This window comes from Ochlerotatus camptorhynchus, unplaced genomic scaffold (genome assembly GCF_037179485.1).
Source record: "Ochlerotatus camptorhynchus isolate MF236.1 unplaced genomic scaffold, CSIRO-AGI_Acam_v1.1 ptg000639l, whole genome shotgun sequence".
Taxonomy (NCBI): Eukaryota; Metazoa; Arthropoda; class Insecta; order Diptera; family Culicidae; genus Ochlerotatus; species Ochlerotatus camptorhynchus.
The window spans coordinates 1,059,918-1,085,087 of NW_027041118.1; the positions used below are offsets into that span (position 1 = coordinate 1,059,918).

General features: G+C 43.2%; 2 protein-coding genes across 2 annotated transcripts in view; one reads left to right on the top strand and one right to left on the bottom strand.

Annotated features, from left to right (window-relative positions):
• LOC135714316 (uncharacterized protein DDB_G0284459-like) overlaps nt 1-25,170 on the bottom strand; it is a 316,729-nt gene that overhangs the window by 187,726 nt on the left and 103,833 nt on the right. The window lies entirely within an intron of this gene.
• Nucleotides 16,096-20,946, top strand: LOC135714319 (uncharacterized). Its single transcript, XM_065237653.1, has one exon. The coding sequence runs from the start codon at nt 16,096-16,098 to the stop codon at nt 20,944-20,946; it is 4,851 nt and encodes a 1,616-aa protein (XP_065093725.1).

Here is a 25,170-nt window from a genome sequence, read left to right on the forward strand (position 1 = left end):
CAACACCTGATTGTATTCAATTTACCATTGTATGAAGGGCCAAAAACGGAGGGCGAACCTGTAAGCAGAGACACTTACGCTTCGTCCACGGGATCAAAGAGAATCTCTTTCCAACAATAAAATCCTACAACCCGGTAATGTACAAGCCATCGCACGAGGGGATGTCCCAATGAGTGGGAAAGAAAAGCCCGCCTTCAATTCACGATCTGTTAACGACAGGAAGTTGGCAATTCCACTCTCCCTATCCAAATAGCTTCAATCGGGTGCCCTGGTTGGACCGTCCCATACCCATATAATGTGTCATATAATAATGAAATGAATGTTAAGAGAACAATAAAGGCAAGATCTCACTCGATATATGTTGCAAAGAAATCCATGACTTCACGGCGATTTCGAAGAGCTCCCATAGATTAGAGATTATTTAAGACAAATATTTCAGACGAATATATTAGACGAATATCTTAGAATAATATTTTAGACGAGTATTTCAGACGAATATTTTAGACGATTATTTAAGACAATCATTAGCGACGATTATTTTACTAGATTATTTTAGAACCTATGAATATCAACAAAATCACATTTGTCGATGTATAATGAACTAATTTGATCATTTCACTCATACGTGAGAACGAAGATTTTCAAAAGAAACGTACTGGGTCTAGCGGCGCCAGTGATGTAGTGGTATGCGTGATTATCTCTCACCCTAGCAGGCCTGGGTTCAATCCCAGTCTGCACCGCCGGGATGTTCTGAGATATAAAGCAAAGCCGTTGTTCCCGGGTCCATGAGTTGATGAGTCGATAGGTAGGGTCCAAGTGTGGTGCTCAGCACGGAAAACAAGATCGACGGAAAACATATCAAAGAAACAAAATCTACACTGGGTTGAAGCGCTAGTCATTGCTTGTGATAGTAATTGATGAAAACAGACACTGGCCACGACTATTCAAACAGATTCCATGCTATTTTTGCCTTAAAGTTTTATGAAGGACGTTCTTATCTAGCATCCAAAATGTCAAGCACAATAGGGAATGTTTTTGCAGCTGAGTTATGAACGAAAGAGGAAGTCGATTAAGAGAATCGATCTGTGCAGATAGGACCATTTGAAATGTTCATCAAGAACACACGTTTTTTTAAAGCTACCGATATTGAAGAAAATAATCTGGCCACCCTGCTATTAGAAATTCACTGAACCAATATGACATATTACTGTTGAGGGAAAGTCTAATAAATTTGCGCTGAAAGAAAATCCAATGGAAACGCTATGATTGAAAATGTGTTAGGTAAATTTTATATGAATACCTTGTACATTAATGCTGATAAGTTGATAACTTTTATATGATCTTCATATGATAAACGAAAATCGGTCAAATTATATGAATCGACTGAAATGGATTTGAAACCCATAAGCATAAGCTTTACTTTTCACTACAATTTCATATACATGTCATAAATCAATCTAATTAATGTTTATATGAAAATCATATAAAATTTAACTCATTTAAAAAATCTATCAATGACTACATAGAATAAATAAACCTTCTGTTGTTGCTATGTAATACGATGGATCCAATACACCGTACATGCCTATTTGTTTCAGTGTGGACAGTTTTGACAGATCAGCTACCAGCAAGGTTGCCATATATCCTGATTTATAAGGATTTATCGTGACATTTATTCAGGGTGTCTACTACCTGAAAAAAACCTGGAAAACCGGGAATTTACAGGGAATTTTATTTTTTCTGGAAAAACCTGGAATATTCTGAGAATTTTGGTTCCACTCAGGGAATTTTCCAATTATCACTTCATTCGTAATTCAAAAGAAGTTTTTCGTTCAGTTTCTCGAAACGTTTCTTAAGGACACTGAACTTGACAAGCATCTGACAGCTAAGACAACGTGTGCGAACGAGACAAGTTCATTCAGAGAATCTTGTCACGCTCGCTCTTCACTGATTTGTATGTGGAGTATCAAAATGGTCGTAAAAATGAAACAGCCGAAGAAGAGAGACTGGCAACCGTCAAAAGGAAGCATACGAAGCATGTATTGTACAAGAATAGGCATGCCAGATAGCAGGTCTGAGAGCCTAAATAGATTTTTTTTTAAGCTTCAGAGAGGGTCGGAGATCTACAGAGAAATTTGTTAAGCTTCAGGGTAGTTCATAGATCTTGAGAACAGTACTACAAACAAATTAAAAGTAATTAACAGAAATTTATAAAAACAAAATCACAAGAGAGGTCGTAGATCTTCAGATAAATGTTCAAAGAAATTTTCAAAACTTCAAGCAAACAAAAATAATTTCAAATCAATTTTTTAAATCTATAAGCGAAATTTTGCAACTCTTCAGGGGTATTCGCATAACTTCAGGGAAATTCGCATAACTTCAGACAAGTCCAAGAATCTACAGTGAAATATAAAGTATTTCACAGAAGTTTGGAGATCCTCGAAACATTATTCAACATCAGAAAAGTTCGTAGATCTTCAGAACAAAGCTAAAGAACTTTGAAAAAAATTACAGGACTTTTGAAAAAAATCACAAGAATCTCAGAAATGTTAATGAATCTTCAGTAAAAATTGCAGAACTTCAGGGAAGTTCGGTGATTTAAAAAAAAATATTTATACGATTTCAGAAAAATTTGTAGATCTTGAGAGAGACACTTAAAACTTCAAGAAAGCTCAAACATTTTCAGATAATTTTTAACAACTTAAGGTAATCTTTAATGAAATTTTCAAATCTTCAGTACAAATATCAGAGTAGTTTTTAGATCTACTGGGAAATATATTGAGCCTCAAGTTTTTTTTTTTTTTTTTTTTTGTAGATCTTGGGAATAGAGCTACGGAGCTTAAGAAAACTTTACAGAACTTTAAAGATATTTGCAGGAAGTTGACAGAAAGTTTCACAGTTTCACACAAATGTGAGATCTTCAGAAAAATACGTTAAATGTCAGAAAAGCACCTCAATTCCAAAAACAAATCGCAGCGAAGTACTAAAGTACAATATTTTGCAGAACTCCATGGAAGTCGGAAATAGATAGATTTAAAGAACTTCAGAGAAGTCCGTAGACCTTAAGAGAAGTCTGTAGAACGTCAGAAAGTTCGTACGTTTTTAGAAAAAAAATGCAAAACTTCAGCAAATCTCACAGATTTTCGGGAAATTTCGCCGATCTTTAGGACAAGAATCCACAAAGAAATTTAAGGTTCAATTTACTTTGATAAATTTTCGAAACATTCAAATGCAGTTTTTTTCGACGCATCATTTGAGATCGGAAAAAGCCCGCGTCAGTTTGTGTAAAAAAGCAAAAATAATAGAATGCGCGAGCTTTTTACAATCTAAAATGATGCGTTGGGAAAAAAAAATGCATTTTAATTTTTCAAAAATGTATCAAAGTAAATTGAACCTTAAAGAACTTTAGAAAAGTTCGGAGATCTACTGTGAAATTTATTGAACTTCAGGGCAGTTCGTAGATCTTTAGAGCAGAAAAACATTACTTTAGAAAACTTTGCAGAATTTGAAATAAATTTTAGGAACTTCAGAAAAGTTCAGAGGGTAGATCGTAAATATACTCAAAAATTAGCAGATGTTTAAAAAAAATTCAGAATTTTACTGCGGTTCTTGGATTTTAAAAGACACATACAGAATTTCAGGTGAGTTTGCTGATCTTTAGAGATATTTGCACAGCTTCATAAAAATTAGAAAAACTTCAGAATACTTCCTGAAACCTCCGGAAAGCTCAAAAATTTCTAGATAATCTTTTAATTCTTTAGAAAATTGTATAGATGTTCAGAGATATTTTCAGATATTAATTGAATCATGAAAATCTGCAGAGAAAATTACAGAACTTTCGAGAAGTTTGTAGATTATTAGACATTTTGTGAACATCAGAGATAATTGTTGATCTTTAAGGATCTTAATCTTCAGGGATTCAGGAATTTTTTAGATTTTTAGGAAAATTTGCAGAACTTCTGAAGAACACACAGAACATCAAAGAAATCTGTAGAGCTACCGAGAAATTTGCAGATCGTCAGGAAAGATTGTTGATCTTTAAAGAGATTTTACCGGAGAACAGAAACAAAACTTCAGGGACGTCAGAAGGTTTGAAGACCTTGCAGAATTGAGTTGTTAACAGAAATTTTCAGAACTCAAGGAATCATGTAGATCTAGTGAGAACTTTTCCCACTAGCTTGTCTAAAGTTGGTATCGACATCCTGGCGAAGTTTTGAAATCCATTTTCATGTTCATATCGCAGCTCTTGAAGGACAAGATGAGCCAGATCCCTGTGTTCCTCCTGAGCAACCATTTTCTACTCCATAAAGTTCATCTTCTCTTTTTCAATTTATTTAAAATAATAAAAGCAAATACGTCTGCCGAAACTAGAGCAATTTTCCGGTAATTCATGATGGAAGTATTTACTTTTGATTCCTGATACAGTTTTGTTTTGAAATCTAAATTGACAGTTCTTTCGACATGTGTAAGCAGTGTGAACACCAGCAAACAGGGGGGTTCGACAAAGTGTGTCGAAAGTAAATTCGAGCAGATTTTTCATTATGGCGGCGGTCAAAATCAGACCAAGAAATCAGGTAGTCTAAACGGACTTTAAGAGCTTTTAGACATGTGAAACCATGATTTATTCTGTCTTGATCTTCCAAACGGAGTTGGACTCAAACATATTATCAAAATGATATTATGTTTTTGAAAGCATATTGTTATCAAATTTCGATATATCGTTTTATCGAAATAGTATAGACAGGTTTCTTACTTGTATTTATATTCTTGAATTAAGAAAATACTACAAAAATACCAAAAAAGAATGTAATATTGATTGACGTAATGCATGCTACTGTATGAATAACTAATGTGATTGCAAACACCAAATACAATATAACACCCATGGATATAATTTCTTTTCGCAAATTATGTGTAGGATAAATGCACCAATAGTGGAGGTACTTTAGTGCAATGTGTTCCCATGGTGGCTTATAGAGTCTCCCTAAGCCGCTATAGAAGTACATTGTACTAACGAACCTCCACTACTGGTGCATTTACTAAACATAAATTGTACATTTTAATATTAAACAACCTATGTGCATCTGTTCTGCTGTAATATTCAATAACTTTTTTGCTGTGCAGACTTATAAGTACCAACGCCCAACCGAAAATAACATAAATCAATGAGTACATAAAAGGGATTCCAGATGGATAGATAGATAAAATAATAATGTGTATAATTTGTATGCACCTGGAATTTTTTACATCCGACCTGGAAAAACCTGGAAAACTCAGGGAATTTGATTCCTTGGATTGAGTAGACACCCTGTTATTCTTCTTTCTTATGATGATAAAGAGCTCAGTTATCCTGATTTCTATAGAACAATCCTGAATAACCTTGGTTTTTAGTAATTGATGCTCACCAAAATGATTTGCGAAATGTGATGACCGTGATAACGGTGACGTCATGTTTTCGTTTGAGTAAAAGACTCTCCTTAAAAACACCTACATAACGGGTGGAAGGGTCAAAAATTGATCAATCATGATTAAGTGCACACTAATTATGATATTGTATAAATGATTAACTTTATTTTCAATGACTATAAAATACAGGAAAATTATTTGATTAGGCTTCCGATTTTTCAAAAGCGGTTAACGATTACCCAATATTTTTCAATTGGGTGCAGCTCCGGCGAGTTTGGAGGGTTTTTGTCCTTGGGTACGACTTGCACGTCGTTGGTGGCATACCATTCCTGAGCCATTTCCCTGTAGTGACAGGAAGCGAGGTCTGGCCAAAACAGCATTGAATAACTGCGCTTCTTCAAAAAAGGCAATAGCCGTTTTTGCAAACATTTCTTTTCATAAATATCTTGGTTGACAATGACAGCTGTCACAAAAATTTCGCTTTTCAGCCCACAAGTTCAAATCGCCTGCCAAACCAACTATTTTTCTGGGAACTTCGACAACCTTTTCTGCTTAAACTTTACTTGAACCTTTCCTTTTTCGGTAGCCGTATAAACTCTTGACCTGGGATTTGCTTGAAATCCGCCTTGACGTTCATTATAAAGTAATTAAATATTTGACGCAAAGCAAAATTTTGATACGTTGTTCCTTTTGCTTCGACGCTGTTTTGACAAGTGGATGGAAAATGACAAAAACGAAATAGAGGCAACATTCCGTACGCACAGATTTACAAAATGAGGGGTGTTCAAGTTTTTTTTAAATGCACGATTAAAAAAAATCGCCTTCGAGTCGACTATTTTTTTACCGTTCCACCCTTTGGGCCCAGATCATCATCCAAAAACCACCAGAAAAAAATCATCCAACCGTGGCTACCAGTGAGGAAGCCTATTGGAATTGAACTGTAGATTTAACACTCTGAAAACGGCTTTTAGCGCGAATTCATGGTAGCAAATGATATGACGAAACTAAAGAGCCTGCATTTATGTGTTGTGTGTGAATTATGCGCTTATGTCAAAGTATGTACTCCTTTACAGCCGACATCCATATCACAAACAACTCCTACCAGTTCCGAGTAGCTGAATAGACTACTTCAAGCCATGAGGTGGGATTATAATGGATGAAGAAGCATTAATTCTCATTTGTTGTCTCGGTCGTAAGTAAAACTGGCATAGTGTTTCTAGCGGAGAACTGCCAAAACTGTATTTCATCCAACGGCGTTGGCTGAAATGTTGTTTTGTGTTGGACTCTTCACTCTGTGCTGATGAATTAAATTACGACTTCTCTCCATTGTGGTACTCTTCTAAGAAGCCGGTGTTCACCGATTTAACCAAACTGTCATTCCAACGGAACCGAAAATTCACCGGGTGAAAATACAACACCGATACGAAACGTGACTTCCTCCATATTTCCCGTATTATATTCAATTTCCATGCAGAAATTCGTGAGTACCATTAATAAAATCGCATTAAATCCAACAGCACGATTCGATTCGCCTCTGTCTGACTCGTTCCATCATTGCTCCATACTGCTGGAAGCCCACTGACTGTGAGCAAATCAATTAAGTTTACTGCCTCAAGCTAAACCTACGGCAACAATTTGCAATACTTTTCCACCCGCACTGGCAAACCCATGAACTCGCATGAATAATGAAATTGTCAATCAAATTCCGCTCAAGTTTCGGGTCCTGTAGTCCGATGACGGAACGAAAGGCGAACCATCTCACCCATAAATATAGGAGTTATTTATTCCTCCCAGGAAGGCAGTACAGACAGCGTCCCGTTGTCGGTGGCCGCCTGGCTCAAGTGGTTCGTCCTTCCAGGGAAATTCATCGCCGCTGCCGTTATCGTCGTTGTCGTTGTCGTTAGGCTATCCTATGGGAAAAATCATGTTTCATTTGCTATTCGCTTGTTTTTATTTCGCACTTTTATGACTTTATGCTTGTTGAAAGCATTGCTGCTGGTGTTGTTGCTGTTATTGTAGAAGCTGAATGATGGATGTATTTTGACCAATGCCAATCCAGAAGGGTTGTGGATGTAGGGGTGGAAACGCCCGGTGAATTACGGGGAGCTGCAGTGCCGGAGGGGTATTCCGCAATCCAATTTTTTTTCTTTGGAAGGATTGGATTTTTTTGTATGATCTAACAGTGTAACAATTGAGTGGTATCTGCATTAGACTGATGCAAAATTTGAAATTTTCGCTCCACAGTGCTTAAATGGTTTCAAATTGGGTCCTGATTAGCCTCCCAAAGTTACAACTCATTTGGTTGGAAACAGACTTCGCACAAGCCATTTGAAGTTTGCATGTAAATTACTATGGGAAATCTCAAAACAGAAACAGTTCGATAGCCATTCTTATAGAAAGTTTTCTCAGCTACAACTTAGCTAAAAATCGTTTCTATGTAAAACGAAACAGGAAAAAGATATTAATTATTTAAAAGATTGGTAAACTTATGACATGATCAAGCAGCTGCTCTGTAGGCAACACTGTATTTTGCAGTGTGACATAGTAGCTATAAATTTTGTGTCATATTCAACGCCCCAGAAACACCAATGTTGCTGCTGAGCAGTTGATTGAGCATGATCATAAGACATCAGCGCATTTAACCATTGATAACTTCAAATGAAAATTTCAAATTTTGCATCACTCTAATATGCATGCATATCCTCTTTCAGCAAAAACGATCTTTTCACTCTGTCGCACTCTGAAACATTATCTAACTGAAATATGTACGGGAAATGTGGTATGGTTGTGACAACACGAGAACTAAATAGTAAAATCGTTAATTAGGGTAGATTTTCCAGTTACGGCTATACGTTCCTATTATGGTGTGTTACAATGATGGCCTTTGGAAATCCTATATGCCAAAATTGGAACACAGCATAAAAGGAACTAATAGACATGACTAGTACATCTACCCTTATGGATCATTCACTCAGCTTGTCTCAACTATTGTGAAATTCTGCAGCAGCAGTTGCACCTTTTCGGTGTCGAATACTCGATCATCTAATGGGGAAGTTTTGCCAATGAGGCAATGTGGCCACCTGCTTGAAAATCAACTTATTGAACATAATTCAGACTTAATGCTTGTAGTCTACTTGAACTATCCATTACATTTTAGTATAAAAGATTATTTTTCTCTAGTGCGAATATTTGAAAAATGTTAGACTAGTTATCAAAAATGTCATAAAATTTCTGAATCAGAAAATAAGGTATCTCTATTCTTACGACATATCATTAATATTCCTTCAACATCTATATTTTTATGATCAAACAGGGTAACATTTGAGTAATCAAATGTTCTACTACAAACGAGAAATAAATCAGCTGATTCAGTTCATTGGGCTTGAAAAAATATTAGTTTTAATAAAGAAACCCAAGCAACACACATGTTCTATAATTGTTTATTTAATCTTTATATGACTGGTTTTGGTTGTACAACAGTTTACTCAACATAATTCTATGAATTTGTGTTACTTGGGAAGTCCAATAAGAAATGTTTCACTGAAACTGCTCAAACTTCATGCAAATTCAGCCAATAAAACTCAAAATCATACCGATAAATTTTGAATAGTTATTGTAGAAAAAATTATTTTCATTATTTGAATTTCAACTAGACCGTTGAGAAAAAAAAATCGTGATTTTGCAGGACAGTTTACATGTTATGACGCAGAATAATATGGGCACTTTTCCCCAAAATATCGATTTCACATTAAATACGCTTTGCTTTCGTGATTCTGAACAATATAGGGAAAAAACCATGAAATTCTTGGACAATTTTAATAAACTGGTCACTTTATCAGTCAATCCATATTTTCCGGATAGTCAGGGGCTAATTTAACCCAATATATCAATTCCAAATAACATACGCTTTGATCTTGTGATGCTGAACAATATAGAGAAAAAAACCGCAAGGATATAGGACAATTGTAATAATGTGGCCACTTTACCGGTCGTTTAGGATCCTCCGTTGGTTACTTACCAATCAGGCTAAGGCCTTGTTGTCCTCTGCTGTCCGAAGAAGTCGTCTCCACTCTACTCGATCCATGGCCACAGTTCGCCAGCCTCGTAGTCTGCGAAGGGTCCGCAGGTCACCTTCTACTTGGTCGATCCACCTTGCCCGCTGCGCGCCTCTTCTTCTTGTTCCTGTTGGGTCGCTTTCTAGAACCATTTTCACTGGGTCGTCGTGCGGCATTCTTACGACGTGCCCAGCCCACCGTAGTCGCCCAATTTTTGCAATGTGGACGATGGATGGTTCTCCCAGCAGCTGGTGCAATTCGTGGTTCATTCGCCTCCTCCACGTTCCGTCATCCATCTGCACTCCACCGTAGATGGTACGCAACACCTTCCGTTCGAAAACACCAAGGACGCGTTGGTCCTCCACGAGCATAGTCCAGGTTTCGTGGCCGTAAAGGACCACCGGTCTAATCAGCGTCTTGTAGACAGTCAACTTCGTGCGGCGGCGAATTTTATTCGACCGGAGCGTCCTCCGGAGTCCAAAGTAGGCACGATTCCCTGCCATAATGCGTCTTTGAATTTCTCTGCTGGTATCATTTTCGGCGGTCACCAGTGAGCCCAAATACACGAACTCATCGACCACCTCGATTTCGTCACCGTCAATCTGAACTCGGGGTGGGAGGCTAACATTGTCTTCCCTAGAACCTCTTGCTTTCATATATTTTGTCTTTGATGCGTTGATGGCAAGTCCAATCCGTCTAGCTTCAGCCTTCAGTCTGATGTACGTTTCCGCCATCATCTCAAAGTTCCGTGCCATAATGTCAATGTCATCGGCGAAACCAAGGAGCTGGATGGACTTCCTGAATATCGTGCCACTCGTGTCTATCCCAGCTCTTCTGATCACACCTTCTAACGCGATGTTGAACAGCAGACACGAAAGTCCATCACCCTGCCGTAACCCCCTTCGAGATTCAAAGGGACTCGAGAGTGTCCCCGATACTCGAACAACGCACGTCACTCGATCCATCGTCGCCTTGACCAATCGCGTCAGTTTATCCGGAAATCCGTACTCGTGCATAATCTGCCATAGCTGATCTCGATCGATTGTGTCGTATGCGGATTTGAAATCGATGAACAAATGATGTGTGGGCACGTTGTATTCGCGGCATTTCTGCAGAACCTGCCGAATCGCGAAAATTTGGTCCGTGGTAGCGCGGGCACCCATGAATCCCGCCTGGTATTGCCCCACGAACTCTCTTGCATATGGTGACAGACGGCGGCATAGAATTTGGGAGAGTACCTTGTAGGCGGCGCTCAGCAGTGTGATCGCGCGGTAGTTGCAGCAATCCAACTTGTCGCCCTTTTTGTAGATTGGACATACGACACCTTCCATCCACTCCTCCGGTAATATCTCCTCCTCCCAAATCTTGGCAATTACCCAGTGCAGCGCTCTAGCCAGTGCTTCACCACCGTATTTCAATAGCTCACTTGGTAGTTGATCTACACCAGTTGCTTTGTTGTTCTTCAGCCGACCGATCTCCTCCTCAACTTCTTGAAGATCAGGGGCCGGTAGCCTGTCGTCTTCTGCGCGTGCTCCAAGGTCTGTTGCCGTGCCACCTTCGTTTTCTGCTGCTTCACCGTTGAGGTACTCGTCATAGTACTGCTTCCACCTCTCAATCACCTCACACTCGTTCGTGAGAAGGTTACCGTCCAAGTCCTTGCACATATCGGCTTGCGGCACGTAACCTTTGCGCGAACTATTTAGCTTCTCGTAGAACTTCCGTGTGTCGTTTACGCGGTACAGATTTTCCATCGCCTCGCGATCTCGGTCTTCCTGCTGACGCTTCTTCCTTCGGAAAACCGAGTTTTGTCTGTTCCGCGCTTGTCTGTATCACTCCACATTCAATCTCGTGCGGTGTTGCAACATTCTCGCCCGTGCTGCATTCTTCTCCTCTACTAACAGTTTGCATTCGCCGTCAAACCAGTCATTTCTTCGGTCCAGGATTGCAGTACCTAGTGCCGCTGCAGCACTACTACCTATGGCTGAACGGATGTCCCTCCAGCCATCTTCAAGAGAAGCTGCGCCAAGCTGCTCTTCCGTGGGTAGTGCAACTTCCAGCTGCTGCGCGTAGTCCTGAGCAACTCCGGCGTCCCGTAGTTGCTCAATGTTAGGTCGTGGCGTTCGACTTCGACGTGTGTTATGTACCGTCGAGAATTTCGAGCGCATGCATACTGCAACTAGGTAGTGGTCCGAATCTATGTTCGCACTGCGGTACGTGCGGACGTTGATAATGTCGGAGAAGAATTTCCCGTCGATTAGAACGTGATCGATTTGGTTTTCTGTGTGATTTCCAGGTAGCTTTGTCCTTGCGGGGGAAAAAGGTACTTCGAATTACCATACCCTGAGAGACTGTAAAGTTCACGCATCGTTGGCCGTTGTCGTTCGATACGGCATGCAGGCTGTTTGGCCCGATTGCCGGTCTATACATTGCCTCCCGTCCTACCTGAGCGTTCATGTCGCCGATGACGATTTTGACGTCCCGTTGCGAACAGCCGTCGTACACCTGCTCCAGCTGCGCAAAGAACGCTTCTTTCTCGTCGTCGGGTCTCCCTTCGTGTGGGCAGTGCACGTTGATGATACTTTAGTTGAAGTAATGGCCCTTAATCCTCAACTTCCACAACCTCGCGTTGATCGGCTGACAACCAATCAAGTGTTGGCGCATCTTACCCAGCACTACAAAGCCGGTTCCCAGCTCGTTGGTGGTGCCACAGCTCTGGTAGAAAGTAGCCGCTCGATGCCCGCTGTTGGAGACGGAGCTAAGTAGATTAAGTAGTAGTAAAATTAATTACGAATATACACCACAAAGTCGCACGCGCCACACTACACCCTATACAAAAAACCCTCTCTGTAGAGTGTGGACAGTAGAGAGAGCGCGCATGCGCAAATAGCCTCTACCTACCGATCGCCGATCGAAGATCGAGTGGGTAGATCTCACAAACCCCATAAAATACCATTTGTACATATGTTAATAGTGAGTTGATAATAACACTTTACAAGAAACGGACGTGCGGTCGATCTTTTCTGTGTTCATACACATCACGGTCATTGTGCCCATCCTTTGTGTGCTATCTCGGGTGAAATATTTACAAGTTCCCCGCTAAAAAGGGACTTTGTCGTTTTCGTTGCGGTGCGGTGGAATTAAACGGTGAAACTTTCCAAGTGCCCTTTTACGAAGGGACTTAGTGCCTTTTTTGAAGTGCATCTTTCGGATCTTGGTGAGAAGGTCGAAGAGCAAGACGATCTTTCGTTGAAGACTTGGTGGTGTTTCTTGGACGATAAGGGCTTGTGGCGACCCAAGCCCTCGGTTGGAAAATCTTATTCCGTGCACATCGGATTTTAATAGCATTTTTCGGTGGCTGCTTAACAGCAGCGAAGAAAGACCTTCGGTGGCCGGCAAAAGTTTGCTACTCGAACATTTTGGTCCTTCGAGCCGGATCGAAGGCAATCCCGCGGTCGAAAAGTGCTTTAAAGTGCCGGTGACTTAAGATTTGCGAACAGACGAAGTGGTCTAGTGTGGCCATTGTCATAGGCATAAAAGCGCCATCGCGCTCAGAGGTTGCTACCAAGGCGGGTACACCTCAGTGCTATAGTGTGGAGGATTATTAGTGAATACCGCGTGCGCGATACTATCACGGTGGTGCTAATTAATTAGCCCGTGATTGACTAACAATCGTACAACTTGTGAAGTGAATTGTAGTGAAAAAACCTTTTCTGCTTGGGAGTGCATCAAGGCGGATGTTACTCTGTACAATTGTGGAGAAGAGTTTTCGTGACCATTTTGCAGTGTGGTCATACAGGAGGTGACTGAACTCCTGATCGTCGCCATCATCAAGCCATTTTCGACGCCGTCGTAGCGTCCTCCCAGAACAAAGGCTGCAGGCTCCACGCTACTTGATGAATTCGGTGGTGTAAATATCACTACTGGAATTGGATTCGACCATCTTCAAGCAACTGATAGCCGATAGGGTGACCTGGTGAGTCCGTTCCATATTATCTCTATGCATGTTGCTAGCAGTAGCATTCAAAATTGAAAGATAATTCCAACCAAATTGAATTCAACTTCATTTGGTTGACGAAAGTTGGGTGACTTTTTCGCATTTTATAGTCATTGTGGCAATTGGTGGAAGACGGTACGCAACTCAGGTGGAAAACCGTTCGCGCCCCTGATTGCGATACCGCGTAGGATTGGGTTTGTTCGCGACGGGAAGGAGTAATCGTTTTCGAAATAAAAGTAGAAGGGTCTGTGCCTAGGGGCACGAACGGAAGCTTGACGTAGGACCGCTAGTGGACGGAATAAATGTGAAGAGCATTTAGTTCTTTTAATTGATCAATTATCTATTATCTCAACTCTTTCCGCTTTTGAATTGTAGGCGTACCAAATTTGTAGAAATCTTTTTCAAAGAGAAAGTTGATTAAGAGAATCAATCAAAATCACTTGCACCCCTGCTTCGAAGTTTGGTCACTCTCCTTTTGCGTAGTTTGTCAATGTCAATACCTTGAAAGCAAAGGGCAATTAACGAGTTATTAATGAAAGATGAAGAGAATCGAACAAAATCATTTGTACCCCTGCTTCCAAGTTTGATTACAAGATTACAACTCTGGTGAGCATTTTGTGTGGTCGTTGGGGGCTTGTGGTTCTGAATATGGACAAACAAGCACAGGTAAATTCTATTCCAACTCTTTACTGATGTAAGCTTGATGACCCTGAAAAGGGCCGTTTTATTGAAGAGGACATCCATGGCCACTTACGCTTGGCGTGTTTAGTGTAGGTGACAGCATCACGGACCTCATTTTCCAGGAACACCTTCAGCACACCTCGTAGATCAGACCGGAGATACGTTTGACACCACCACGGCGAGCCAGACGACCAATGGCGTTTATCTTGAAGAACTTTGCGATGACGCTTGGCGCCTCCTTTACCAGACCTTTTCCTCCTTTGCCACGACCAGTCAATTGTTGCTTGTTAGGTGTGAAGGAGTGGACTAGCCACCACCTTCCTACTGCTGCTATTGCTGTTCACCACGCCGTCCGAAGGGAAAATGAGCTAATGCCATACAGCAGCGCTCTTTTATATCTTTTCAGGTTAAAGCAGAATGATGTGCAACCAAGTGGTATTAAAGCTACAAAGACTCCTCCCATTATGAGTAGTTTGCTATCAAGTAGCGACACTGGCTCTTTTCCTTTTGCGTACACGACGAATGAGAACGACCAAGATTTGAGTTAAGTTCACTCATAATCGCCAAAAGTGCAGGAACTCAGCGATGAGTAAATGTGTCTCATGATTTCCTGTGGAAAACCTAAAAAATCTGGCAGAAAATGAGGAAATTGGCGACAATTTTATTCAGTCTCGGAGTAGAACCAATAGACTGAGTGAATCCAATCTTTACTTTTCTCAAATTCGGGATTTTTTCCCTGGAAAATCCTGGAAAAACCTGGGAAAACATGAGGCAAATTTACTCATCGCTGAGTTCCTGCACTTTGTTTTTTATTTCTGAGATAACTAAACTCAAATTTGGGTCGTTCTCATTCGCCGTGATAATAACTTGAAAGATATCGGCGCCGGTGGTTAGCGTGATTACCTCTCACCCCAGCAGGCCTGGGTCCATGAGTGTGCAAAATATTACGCAATTCCATCCTCCCTATCCGCACGCGCCCGAGGATCGGAGACGAATGCCACATCGACTTGTTTCGTCTACTTACTACTCTCTGACGACTGTGCTGGGGATGCAGCATAGCATGTAGGTAATTGGTGGATTTGTGGATTCGACGCTTTTGGACAATGCTGGACATTAACCAGTTTTTCAATAGTTTCTTGTTGAAAATCAACATTCGGAAGCATTGTTATCGATGCGTAGCCATATTTCTGATCGATTGGTGATAAAATTATTGAAATTTGACCAGGGGCAGCTGAGTTATTAACGTTCAAAATCTTTCTTAATTTGTTACATGTTTCATTTTCGGTTTTCACAAAGTGTACCCCCAAATAGAAATCAAAGACGTAGTCCTACGTCAAAACAACCCTCTCCCGTTCGTATATTTCGCCGTGAAGGCCAATACACCGCGACGGGAAGGATTTGAATCGATCGATTTGTGTGTTGCGCTCGCCGGTTCGGTTTCGCGAAGAAACGAGTAGTTCGCGCCGGGAAGGAGCTTCGTTATCGATTTACTACCGTTTCCGTTTTTCGCTCGTGTGCTCGGTTACGATGCCGTCCAAGGAGGAGAAAGTGGTTGCCGAAAAAATGATCCAGCGTGAGTCGCTGATCGCTACCCGTAACGCTGTGGAGAAGTTCATCAAAGACTTCGAAGCACTGCGGGATGGATATCAAGTGCAAGTGAGAATCGAGTCTCTAGACCGAGTGAACCATGCGTATTTGGAGGTTCAGGACACTATCGAACGACTGGACTCCGAAAACCTTGAGGAACATCTAGTAGAAAGAGTGGATTTTGAGCACCGTTACTGCACGGCGAAAGGTTTCCTCCTGTCCCAACGTCCCGTTGATGCAAATCAGGCACAGCTGAACAATTAGTTGGCTGCTCCTCCAACCACCTTCCACTTACGATTGCCGCAGATCGACCTGCCACGTTTTAATGGTGACTTTTCTCGTTGGTTGTCATTCCGAGACGCCTTCTCGTCCATGGTTCACTCCAATGCTGACATACCAACAGTCGCCAAGCTGCAATACCTTTTGCAGTCTCTCGAAGGGGATGCAAAAAAGCCCTTCGAGTCCATCGATGTCGAAGCCGATAATTACGCCTCTACGTGGGATGCTCTCATCAAGAGGTACGATAATCGCCGTTTTCTTAAACGTCAGCTGTTCCGGGCACTCTATGATTTGCCAGCGGTGAAGCAGGAGTCTGCTAAGCGCATCCACAGCCTTGTTGACGATTTCCAGCGCCATGTACGGGCACTCGCGAAATTGAACGAACCTGTGGAACATTGGGATACTCCGTTGGTAAATATGCTGTCATACAAGCTGGATCAATCCACTTTGCGATCCTGGGAAGAGAAGACGAGCGAGAAGGATGACGTCAAGTATGACGAACTGGTAGAATTCCTCTACCAGCGTGTTCGAGTGTTAAACTCCTTTGGCTACGATCAACAGCAGCAACCGGCATCTTCAAAGGTGGCCGGTAACACACCGAAGTTCAAGTTCGCAGCAAACGCCGCTGCATCCACCAGTTCAAGCGCTTCTTGTCCACTATCCTGCTCTGACAACCACGTTCTGCGCAACTGCCCAGTATTCCTCGGGAAGGATGTACGCTATCGCCGAGAATTCGTGACGCAGAAACGGTTGTGCTGGAACTGCCTGAGTAGCGGACATCAAGCGAAGAAGTGCATTTCAAAGTTCACGTGTCGAACGTGCCACGAACGACACCATTCTCTGCTGCACGATTTCGTTCCATCCAAAATATCGTCGAGTTCTGCCGTATCATCATTTTCTCCTGTACAACAATCGCTTCCATCCACAAGTGTGGGATCGTCCGGTGCGAGCTCCACTCCACCCAACGTTAGCATGGCAGTTCAAACTGCATGTAACATGGTTTTGCTGGAAACGGTTGTCCTGAACATCGTCGATGATCACGGTCGCAAGCATCAGGCAAGGGCCTTACTGGACTCGGCGTCTATGTCCAACTTCATATCGAAACCACTGGCCAAGCGGTTATTCAATCCTCGGTCGAAGGTGGACATATCCATAGCAGGAATCGGTCTCTCCACGCAAAACGTGAAAAGTGCAATCACCGCAACGGTTCAATCGAGAACGCAGGAATTCTCAACGAAGCTAGAGTTCCTCATTCTGAAGAATCCGTCGGCAGAGCTACCGACAATGCCGATCAGCATTTCGTCGTGGAATTTGCCGGAAGTTGCACTTGCAGATCCACGGTTCCACGTCCCAGGAAGGATAGACCTCGTCATCGGCAGTGAAGCCTTCTGGGAACTCCATACTGGTCGGAAGATGTCATTAGGAAATGATCTTCCATGGTTGACTGAAACACCATTCGGATGGGCTGTCGCTGGGACCGCATCCAACCAGTCAAAATGCATTCCTCGGATGTGCAATCTTTCGACGAAGGATGATCCTCTAGAAACGGCACTCCTGAAGTTCTGGGAAATCGAAACCATCTCCGATGGCCCACCACTATCCGTCGAAGAAAATCGCTGTGAGCAGCACTACGCAGCGACCACTACTCGTGATCCATCTGGGAAGTACATCGTCAGTCTTCCTCGAACCGACAATTCCCAAGTTGTCCTAGGAAGCTCCCGGGAAATCGCAGATCGTCGTCTTCGAAGCATAGAGCGGCGGCTCGAACGTGATCCTGCTACCAAGGATGCATACCACCGCTTCATGGACGAGTACCTCGAACTAGGACACATGAAGAAGCTTGATGAACTGGTAGACGATGACATTCCTCATTGCTACATCCCGCACCATGCTTTCTTCAAAGAGTCGAGTACAATAACGAAGGTCAGGGTCGTATTCGACGCGTCGTGCAAGACGTCTTCGGGATATTCACTGAACGACACGTTATTGGTTGGTCCAGTCGTTCAGGAAGATCTTCAAGCTCTAGTACTGAGGTTCCGCATTCGCTTCGTTGCTATGGCTGCCGACGTGGAGAAAATGTATCGCCAAATGCTTCATTTCGCCAGCGATCGAAGATTCCTACGAATCCGCTTCAGGAAGAGCCCCACCGATCCGATTTCCACCTACGAATTGCAGACAGTCACCTACGGTACTGCGTCTGCCCCGTTCTTGGCCACGAGGACTCTGCAGCAGATCGCTCTGGATAATGGAGACCAATTTCCAGCTGCTGTAGAAGCGGTCATCCACGATTTCTACGTCGACGATTTTCTGTCTGGTGCCGACGATGTAGAATCTGCCATCCAGCTTCGCCAGCAGGTGACAGAGATGCTCAGTGCAGCTGGATTTCCAATCAAGAAGTGGGCATCAAATATTCCCGAGGTACTCCAGGACGTTCCACCGGAAGATCTGGCCCTCAAACCTCTACACGACCTACAAGATGAGCAAGCAGTGTCAACTCTCGGTCTCGTCTGGGAACCATCGAGCGACGTACTTCGGTTCAAGGTCCAGCTACCACTTCCTGCTGCGGTCCTAACGAAGCGTAAGGTGATGTCCTACATCGCTCAAATCTTCGACCCGCTTGGTCTCGTGGGTCCTCCGATCGTTGTCGCCAAACTATTTATGCAGCGGTTGTGGGCCTTGAAGCATAATGGTGAAGCTTGTGAATGGGATACCGCTCTCCCCCTCAAACTGCAAGGGGAATGGAAGGAGTTCCACTCTACGCTACATCTACTGAGCGAAGTTCGTGTTCCTCGATTCGTGTCGCTGCCTAATGCCGTTAGCATCCATCTTCACTTCTTCGCCGACGCCTCCAAGGGAGCGTATGGGACCTGCTGTTACGTGCGGGCCGAAACTAGTGACGGTGTATCGGTCCAGCTACTGACGGCAAAATCCAAGGTTGCACCGCTGTCCAGTCGTCATTCGATAGCCAGGCTAGAACTTTGTGCTGCACGATTATCGACGCAGCTCTACAAGAAGGTGAATGCTGCCCTGAAGATGTCTGCCATTACTTTCTTCTGGACAGATTCCACCACCGTTCTTCAATGGCTACAATCATCGCCTAGTCGGTGGAAGGCATTCGTAGCAAATCGTGTAGCTCAAATCCAGCATACAACTGACGTAAGGTGCTGGAAACATATCGCTGGCGTCGATAACCCTGCTGATGACATCTCGCGAGGTCTGAATCCAGTGGACCTTTTGCAATGCAAGCGCTGGTGGAACGGTCCTGAATGGCTGTCACTTGCTCCGGAATCCTGGCCGAATCGCAACGCATCAGAGGAAGAAACAGGAGCAACTGTCGAAGAAATTCGCAAGATACCACTCGTTGCGATGGCCGTCGTGCAGGTCGATTTCTGTGACGATTTGTTTGCTCGCTACTTCAGTTTCTCCAAGCTTCGTCGTGTTACGGCCTTCTGCTTACGCTACGTCCGTTCTCTACGAGAACGTGCATTGCTGCACCGTTCCGATCCGGTAAAGTACACCAGCATCGGCATTCAAGACAAGCCGATTCCTTCACTCACCACCATAGAACTTCAACGTGCAGAACTACGCCTGTGTCGCCTAGCACAACAGCAATCGTTTCCCGAAGAAATTTCCGATTTAGCCAACGGAGAAAGAGTCGCCAATTCATCCGCTTTGAAGTGGCTGAGCCCATTCATCGACCAGGACGATCTCATTCGTGTCGGTGGTCGGCTAAGAAACGCCGCGCTCTCCGATTTTGTCAAACACCCCGTTGTGCTATCTGCTAAACACCCGCTGTCGACTCTGCTGGCTAGTTTCTTTCATTTAAAGCTACTGCACGCAGGCCCACAACTCCTGCTAGCAACACTCCGCCAGAAGTTTTGGATTCTGGGCGGTAGAAATCTATCAAAATCCGTCTTTCACCATTGCCACACTTGCTTTCGTAGCAAGCCCACACTAGTCCAGCAGAGCACAGCAGATCTACCGGTATCGCGAGTCTCACCAACTCGCCCGTTTTCCATCTGCGGAGTGGACTACTGCGGACCGTTCTTTATCAAGTCAACCGTCCGTAACCGCTCACCAACGAAGGCGTACGTAGCAGTATTCGTCTGTTTCGCAACGAAGGCTGTACACATCGAGCTAGTGAGTGATCTTACCACAGCGGCATTCCTAGCAACTCTTCGTCGAGTGGTTGCCCGCAGAGGAAGGATCGCAGAATTGCACTCGGACAACGCTACTACATTCAAGGGTGCATCGCACGCACTCAACCGCATCTATCGGATGCTTAAGACGGACCAAGCTGATCGTGACAAAATCTTCAACTGGTGTTCCGAGAATGAAATCCGTTGGAAGTTCATTCCACCACGAGCACCACATTTCGGAGGTCTGTGGGAGGCTGCTGTGAAGTCTACAAAAAGGCACCTCCTGAAAACTGTAGGCAACACCAACATCGCCTACGAACAAATGACCACGCTATTGGCCCAGGTCGAGATGTGCCTGAATTCCCGGCCGCTGACGCCGATGTCAAGTGAGCCGTCTGATCTGGAGGTCCTGACACCGGGACATTTTCTCATTGGATCCAACATGCAAGCTGTACCAGAAGCTGATCTGCGTGGAGTTCCTGACAACCGTCTGCAGTCATACGAGTTAACCCAAAAGCACCTTCAAAACATTTGGGCTAGATGGTATCCTGAGTACTTGCAGCAACTGCAATCACGGGCTACCAAAGGCTGCAAACCACCGGTGACCGTTGATCTCGGCCGAATCGTCGTCATCAAAGAGGATAATATTCCGCCTGCAAATTGGCCGCTCGGTAGGATCGTCAAGCTGCATCCGGGCAAGGATGGTGTTGTTCGAGTCGTGACGCTACGGACTGCACCAGGGAAGGACATCGTACGTGCTGTTGCCAAGCTAGCGCTATTACCATCACCTAACCCAAGCATCTGAAGTCATCAGTGTTCCAGGTAGAGCAACCCAAAGGGGAGAACTTGCTCGAGGCGCACCCGTTCTGCATTCAGGTAATTGCGGTTCCATTCATATTAAGTCGAGTCGTTCGATCTACCTGGTCTTCTTTTTGTTCCCGGTCGATGGCGAGGATCTACCCCGGATCGATCATCATCTGCACCAGTGAATTCGTGGTTGATGATTGAAACACCTCCGTGTTTCAAGGTGGCCGGAATGTTGGAGACGGAGCTAAGTAGATTAAGTAGTAGTAAAATTAATTACGAATATACACCACAAAGTCGCACGCGCCACACTACACCCTATACAAAAAACCCTCTCTGTAGAGTGTGGACAGTAGAGAGAGCGCGCATGCGCAAATAGCCTCTACCTACCGATCGCCGATCGAAGATCGAGTGGGTAGATCTCACAAACCCCATAAAATACCATTTGTACATATGTTAATAGTGAGTTGATAATAACACTTTACAAGAAACGGACGTGCGGTCGATCTTTTCTGTGTTCATACACATCACGGTCATTGTGCCCATCCTTTGTGTGCTATCTCGGGTGAAATATTTACAAGTTCCCCGCTAAAAAGGGACTTTGTCGTTTTCGTTGCGGTGCGGTGGAATTAAACGGTGAAACTTTCCAAGTGCCCTTTTACGAAGGGACTTAGTGCCTTTTTTGAAGTGCATCTTTCGGATCTTGGTGAGAAGGTCGAAGAGCAAGACGATCTTTCGTTGAAGACTTGGTGGTGTTTCTTGGACGATAAGGGCTTGTGGCGACCCAAGCCCTCGGTTGGAAAATCTTATTCCGTGCACATCGGATTTTAATAGCATTTTTCGGTGGCTGCTTAACAGCAGCGAAGAAAGACCTTCGGTGGCCGGCAAAAGTTCGCTACTCGAACACCCGCTTTTCCATACCTTTTGTCCCGTCCAGCAAAGTTCCTGCAGTGCTACGACTTCGAAGTTGCGTGGTTGAAGTTCGTCATAGATTAACCTATCGCAACCCGGGAAGCCGAGCGATTTGCAGTTCCATGTTCCGAGTTCCAATCGTAGTCCTTATTTCGTCGCGTAGGTCTGTGCCGATTGTTCCGATCCGTATTTCTTTCTTCGGTATTTGCAACTTTGTTTTTTTTTCCAGGGCGGCTTGTTGGGCCTGCCCCAACCCCCTGTCTCGCCGGGGGACCATCGTGCACAGCTCTGTTTAGAGTCCCACGCTGGCACCAGGACGGTGATCAGCCGCTCCTAACATGGAGAACAGACGCCGTTTTGAGCCGCACCTCCATGGTGAGCAGACGCTCAGGTTTGGTGAAGCATTTCCTCTATCACCGTACTATGGTTACCGCGCCAGTGTTCGCGTCGCACCTCTTCACTTTGCTATTGCCGGACTGGCAACATTGCCCAGGCTACGCCAACCAGCTGTGTCCATGTTTCAGCTGGTAGTCTTTTGTTATCATATGACTCGAGGAGGCGTGAAGTAGGAACTTGTGAGGACCAGGGCTAGGTATTCCGCTCCTTCCAGGTTGTCAACTCACCATTTTGTAGCCCTCCGTTGGATCCTCCGTTGGGCCAGTAGTTAAAAGTTGGTTCCCTGAGGTCGTGTTTAATGCATGCTATCATAGTAAATTAAGAACTGGTTACTCACTGATTTTTCTCAAATTCATGCGCCTCCTTTAAGAAGCGATTATAATTGAAATTTGGGAACTTACACACAATTTAGCTCCCTCCAACTAAAACTAAGGTACGGGTAAAACTTGTCTGCTATCAGCTCATCACAAAACTTAAAAATATTAAACTAAACTCTGCGATTTTCTATGTCGGACGTTTCGACCCTAGGAATTGGCCTTTCTCAGGGGATATAAAGCTTTGCCGTCTTTCGTTAGCGTGAGCGTTAGCGTTGTTATGTATACTTCGTAGATTGGATACTAGCGACACTCACGTCTCTTCTGAAATTCTCAGTTAGACTACTTTCAGGAATAATGCTGGGGAGTAAACATTGGTTCCAATCTAAACCAGAGTAACAGAAGCACGACTGTCGCTATTCCCGGCCACGCCCATCTTTACCATAACTACCCAAGTAACCAAAAGTTCTGATAAAAGGCAATTTATGGCTTAAGCAGCTTGGAGGTGGTCTATAGAATTCTAAGCAGCCTCATTTTTAAGTCGTTATAAGAACTTGAAAGTTTCGGTACCATAATTGAAGAGCATTCTAAGCAGCCTCTGGCGGAACTTGGACGGAACTTTTAGAAAATAAATTAAAAAAGGTTTTTGTGTTCTTTACACCAATTCTATATTTAGTTCGCACTTTTATGAAAGTTATTTCTAAAGGCAGGTATTAATGTGTATTGGATTTATCAGCATTAGTATTAGAATTGGAGCTGTTTGAAGAATTAACACCAGTCCTTCTGCGCGAGAGCCCCAGCACGAACCGCTGCGTCATCTGAGATATATTAAAGTGAGCTGTTATCCTGCCTACTGTTGGAGTTTTCAGTGCCAGCTGACTGACTTGAATACGAAACACAACACCTTGATGAATTTCAAATGGGTGTTTTCCCGCTTGGTATTCCATCACACTTGTGGCGCAGTGGTTAGCAATCGTAGATCGCATGCCGAATACACGGGTTCGAATCCAAGAAATTACTTTTTAATTTTTTTTTATGTTTGGATAGAATGTTGCATAAATATAAGAATTACGGTTTATTCAGGCCACTGATCATTTCATATTTACGTACATTAAATTTTGTTACTAATAAAGACTTGTGCGGATGGCTTCATGTGGCTTGAAAGTCCTGTCGGAACTTTATTTGAACTTTATGGAACTTGAAAGTTCTGTCGGAACTTTATTAGAACTTTATGGAACTTGAAAGTTCTGTCGGAACTTTATTAGAACTTTATGGAACTCCGACATAACGGAACTTTATTTGAACTTTATGGAACTTGAAAGTTCTGTCGGAACTTTATTAGAACTTTATGGAACTTGAAAGTTCTGTCGGAACTTTATTTGAACTTTATGGAACTTGAAAGTTATGTCGGATCTTTATTTGAACTTTATAGAACTTGAAGGTTCGGTCGGAACTTTATTTGAACTTTATGGAACTTGGAAGTGATTTTAATCCGTTGAATGCGGAACTTTTGGTTACTTGGGTAGGGATAGGGAAGGAAATGTTGATGTAGTACTTACTTAACGAGAGGCCACCGACTTAGCGACACCTCATAAGTGCTACGGAGTTGGAGGGTTGGGTAGGATATTCGGTTAGGATTCACCTCAAATTGGCGATGCAACCAAAAGTATATATTGTTTATTTGTTGTTCATTTAATCTCTCGATAGCCGACTATCGAAATTAAAATATTCATTTTGTTTAGTGATCATGAATTTTAAGAGTCATAACGGAGAGCTTGGGATTAAACCCATGATTTTGTGCTCAGTAAGCAAAAACGATCCCTCCAGGGTGATCGAGCATCTTAGAAACATAACGCTTCGCGACAATACAGGACTACGTTTGCGCTTGATATGCAAATAGTTTCCGAGGCTAATGTTCAATATCAAATATACAAATGAAGGTGGCGATTTATTGTGCTGTGGAAGAGCTTGGGGTTAAATCCATGATTTTCTGCTCAGTAAGCAAAATCGATCCCTCCAGGGTATCGAGCATTTCATAATCCACAGCGCTTCGTGTCAAAGTACGAATATATGGATAACCATTATTTACGATAATTACATGAAAGAAATAAAATATAAACTACAAACAAAACGTGACTATTAAAATCTCAAAAAGATATTCCCACAAATATATTTCACGGACCAGGAATTTCAAAACCATTAGACGCTATAATGATACTCTGCACATGTTAGACACAAGAAGAGGCCAAAAAGCAAGCGTCCGACACACAAAACCCACCAAATCCACTTGCAGTCACAATCAACGATTCTACGAATCGCGAGCGCTCACGAATCATAATACCGCTGACTGCGACACTCTGAAAGCGAAATTGACAGGCTCTATGCGTCAAACACCCGCCCTCCAATCTCCTCCCGCATCCAACAACACAAATCTCCGTTCTCCAATTCAAAACTCCGAAAATCACTCATCTATAGCAAGTGAGTGGAAGCAAACCAAGTAACATTTTAAGTTTTATGAAATACTACAAAGCAACTATAAAACATTCATAAAACTGTGGTCAAGGCTATTTTGTCATTAATGCACCCACCAAAACCTCATTAAG

Excerpts from the sequence above, each read along its gene's own strand:
- LOC135714319 (XM_065237653.1), top strand. The coding sequence starts at position 16,096 with ATGGTTCACTCCAATGCTGACATACCAACAGTCGCCAAGCTGCAATAC.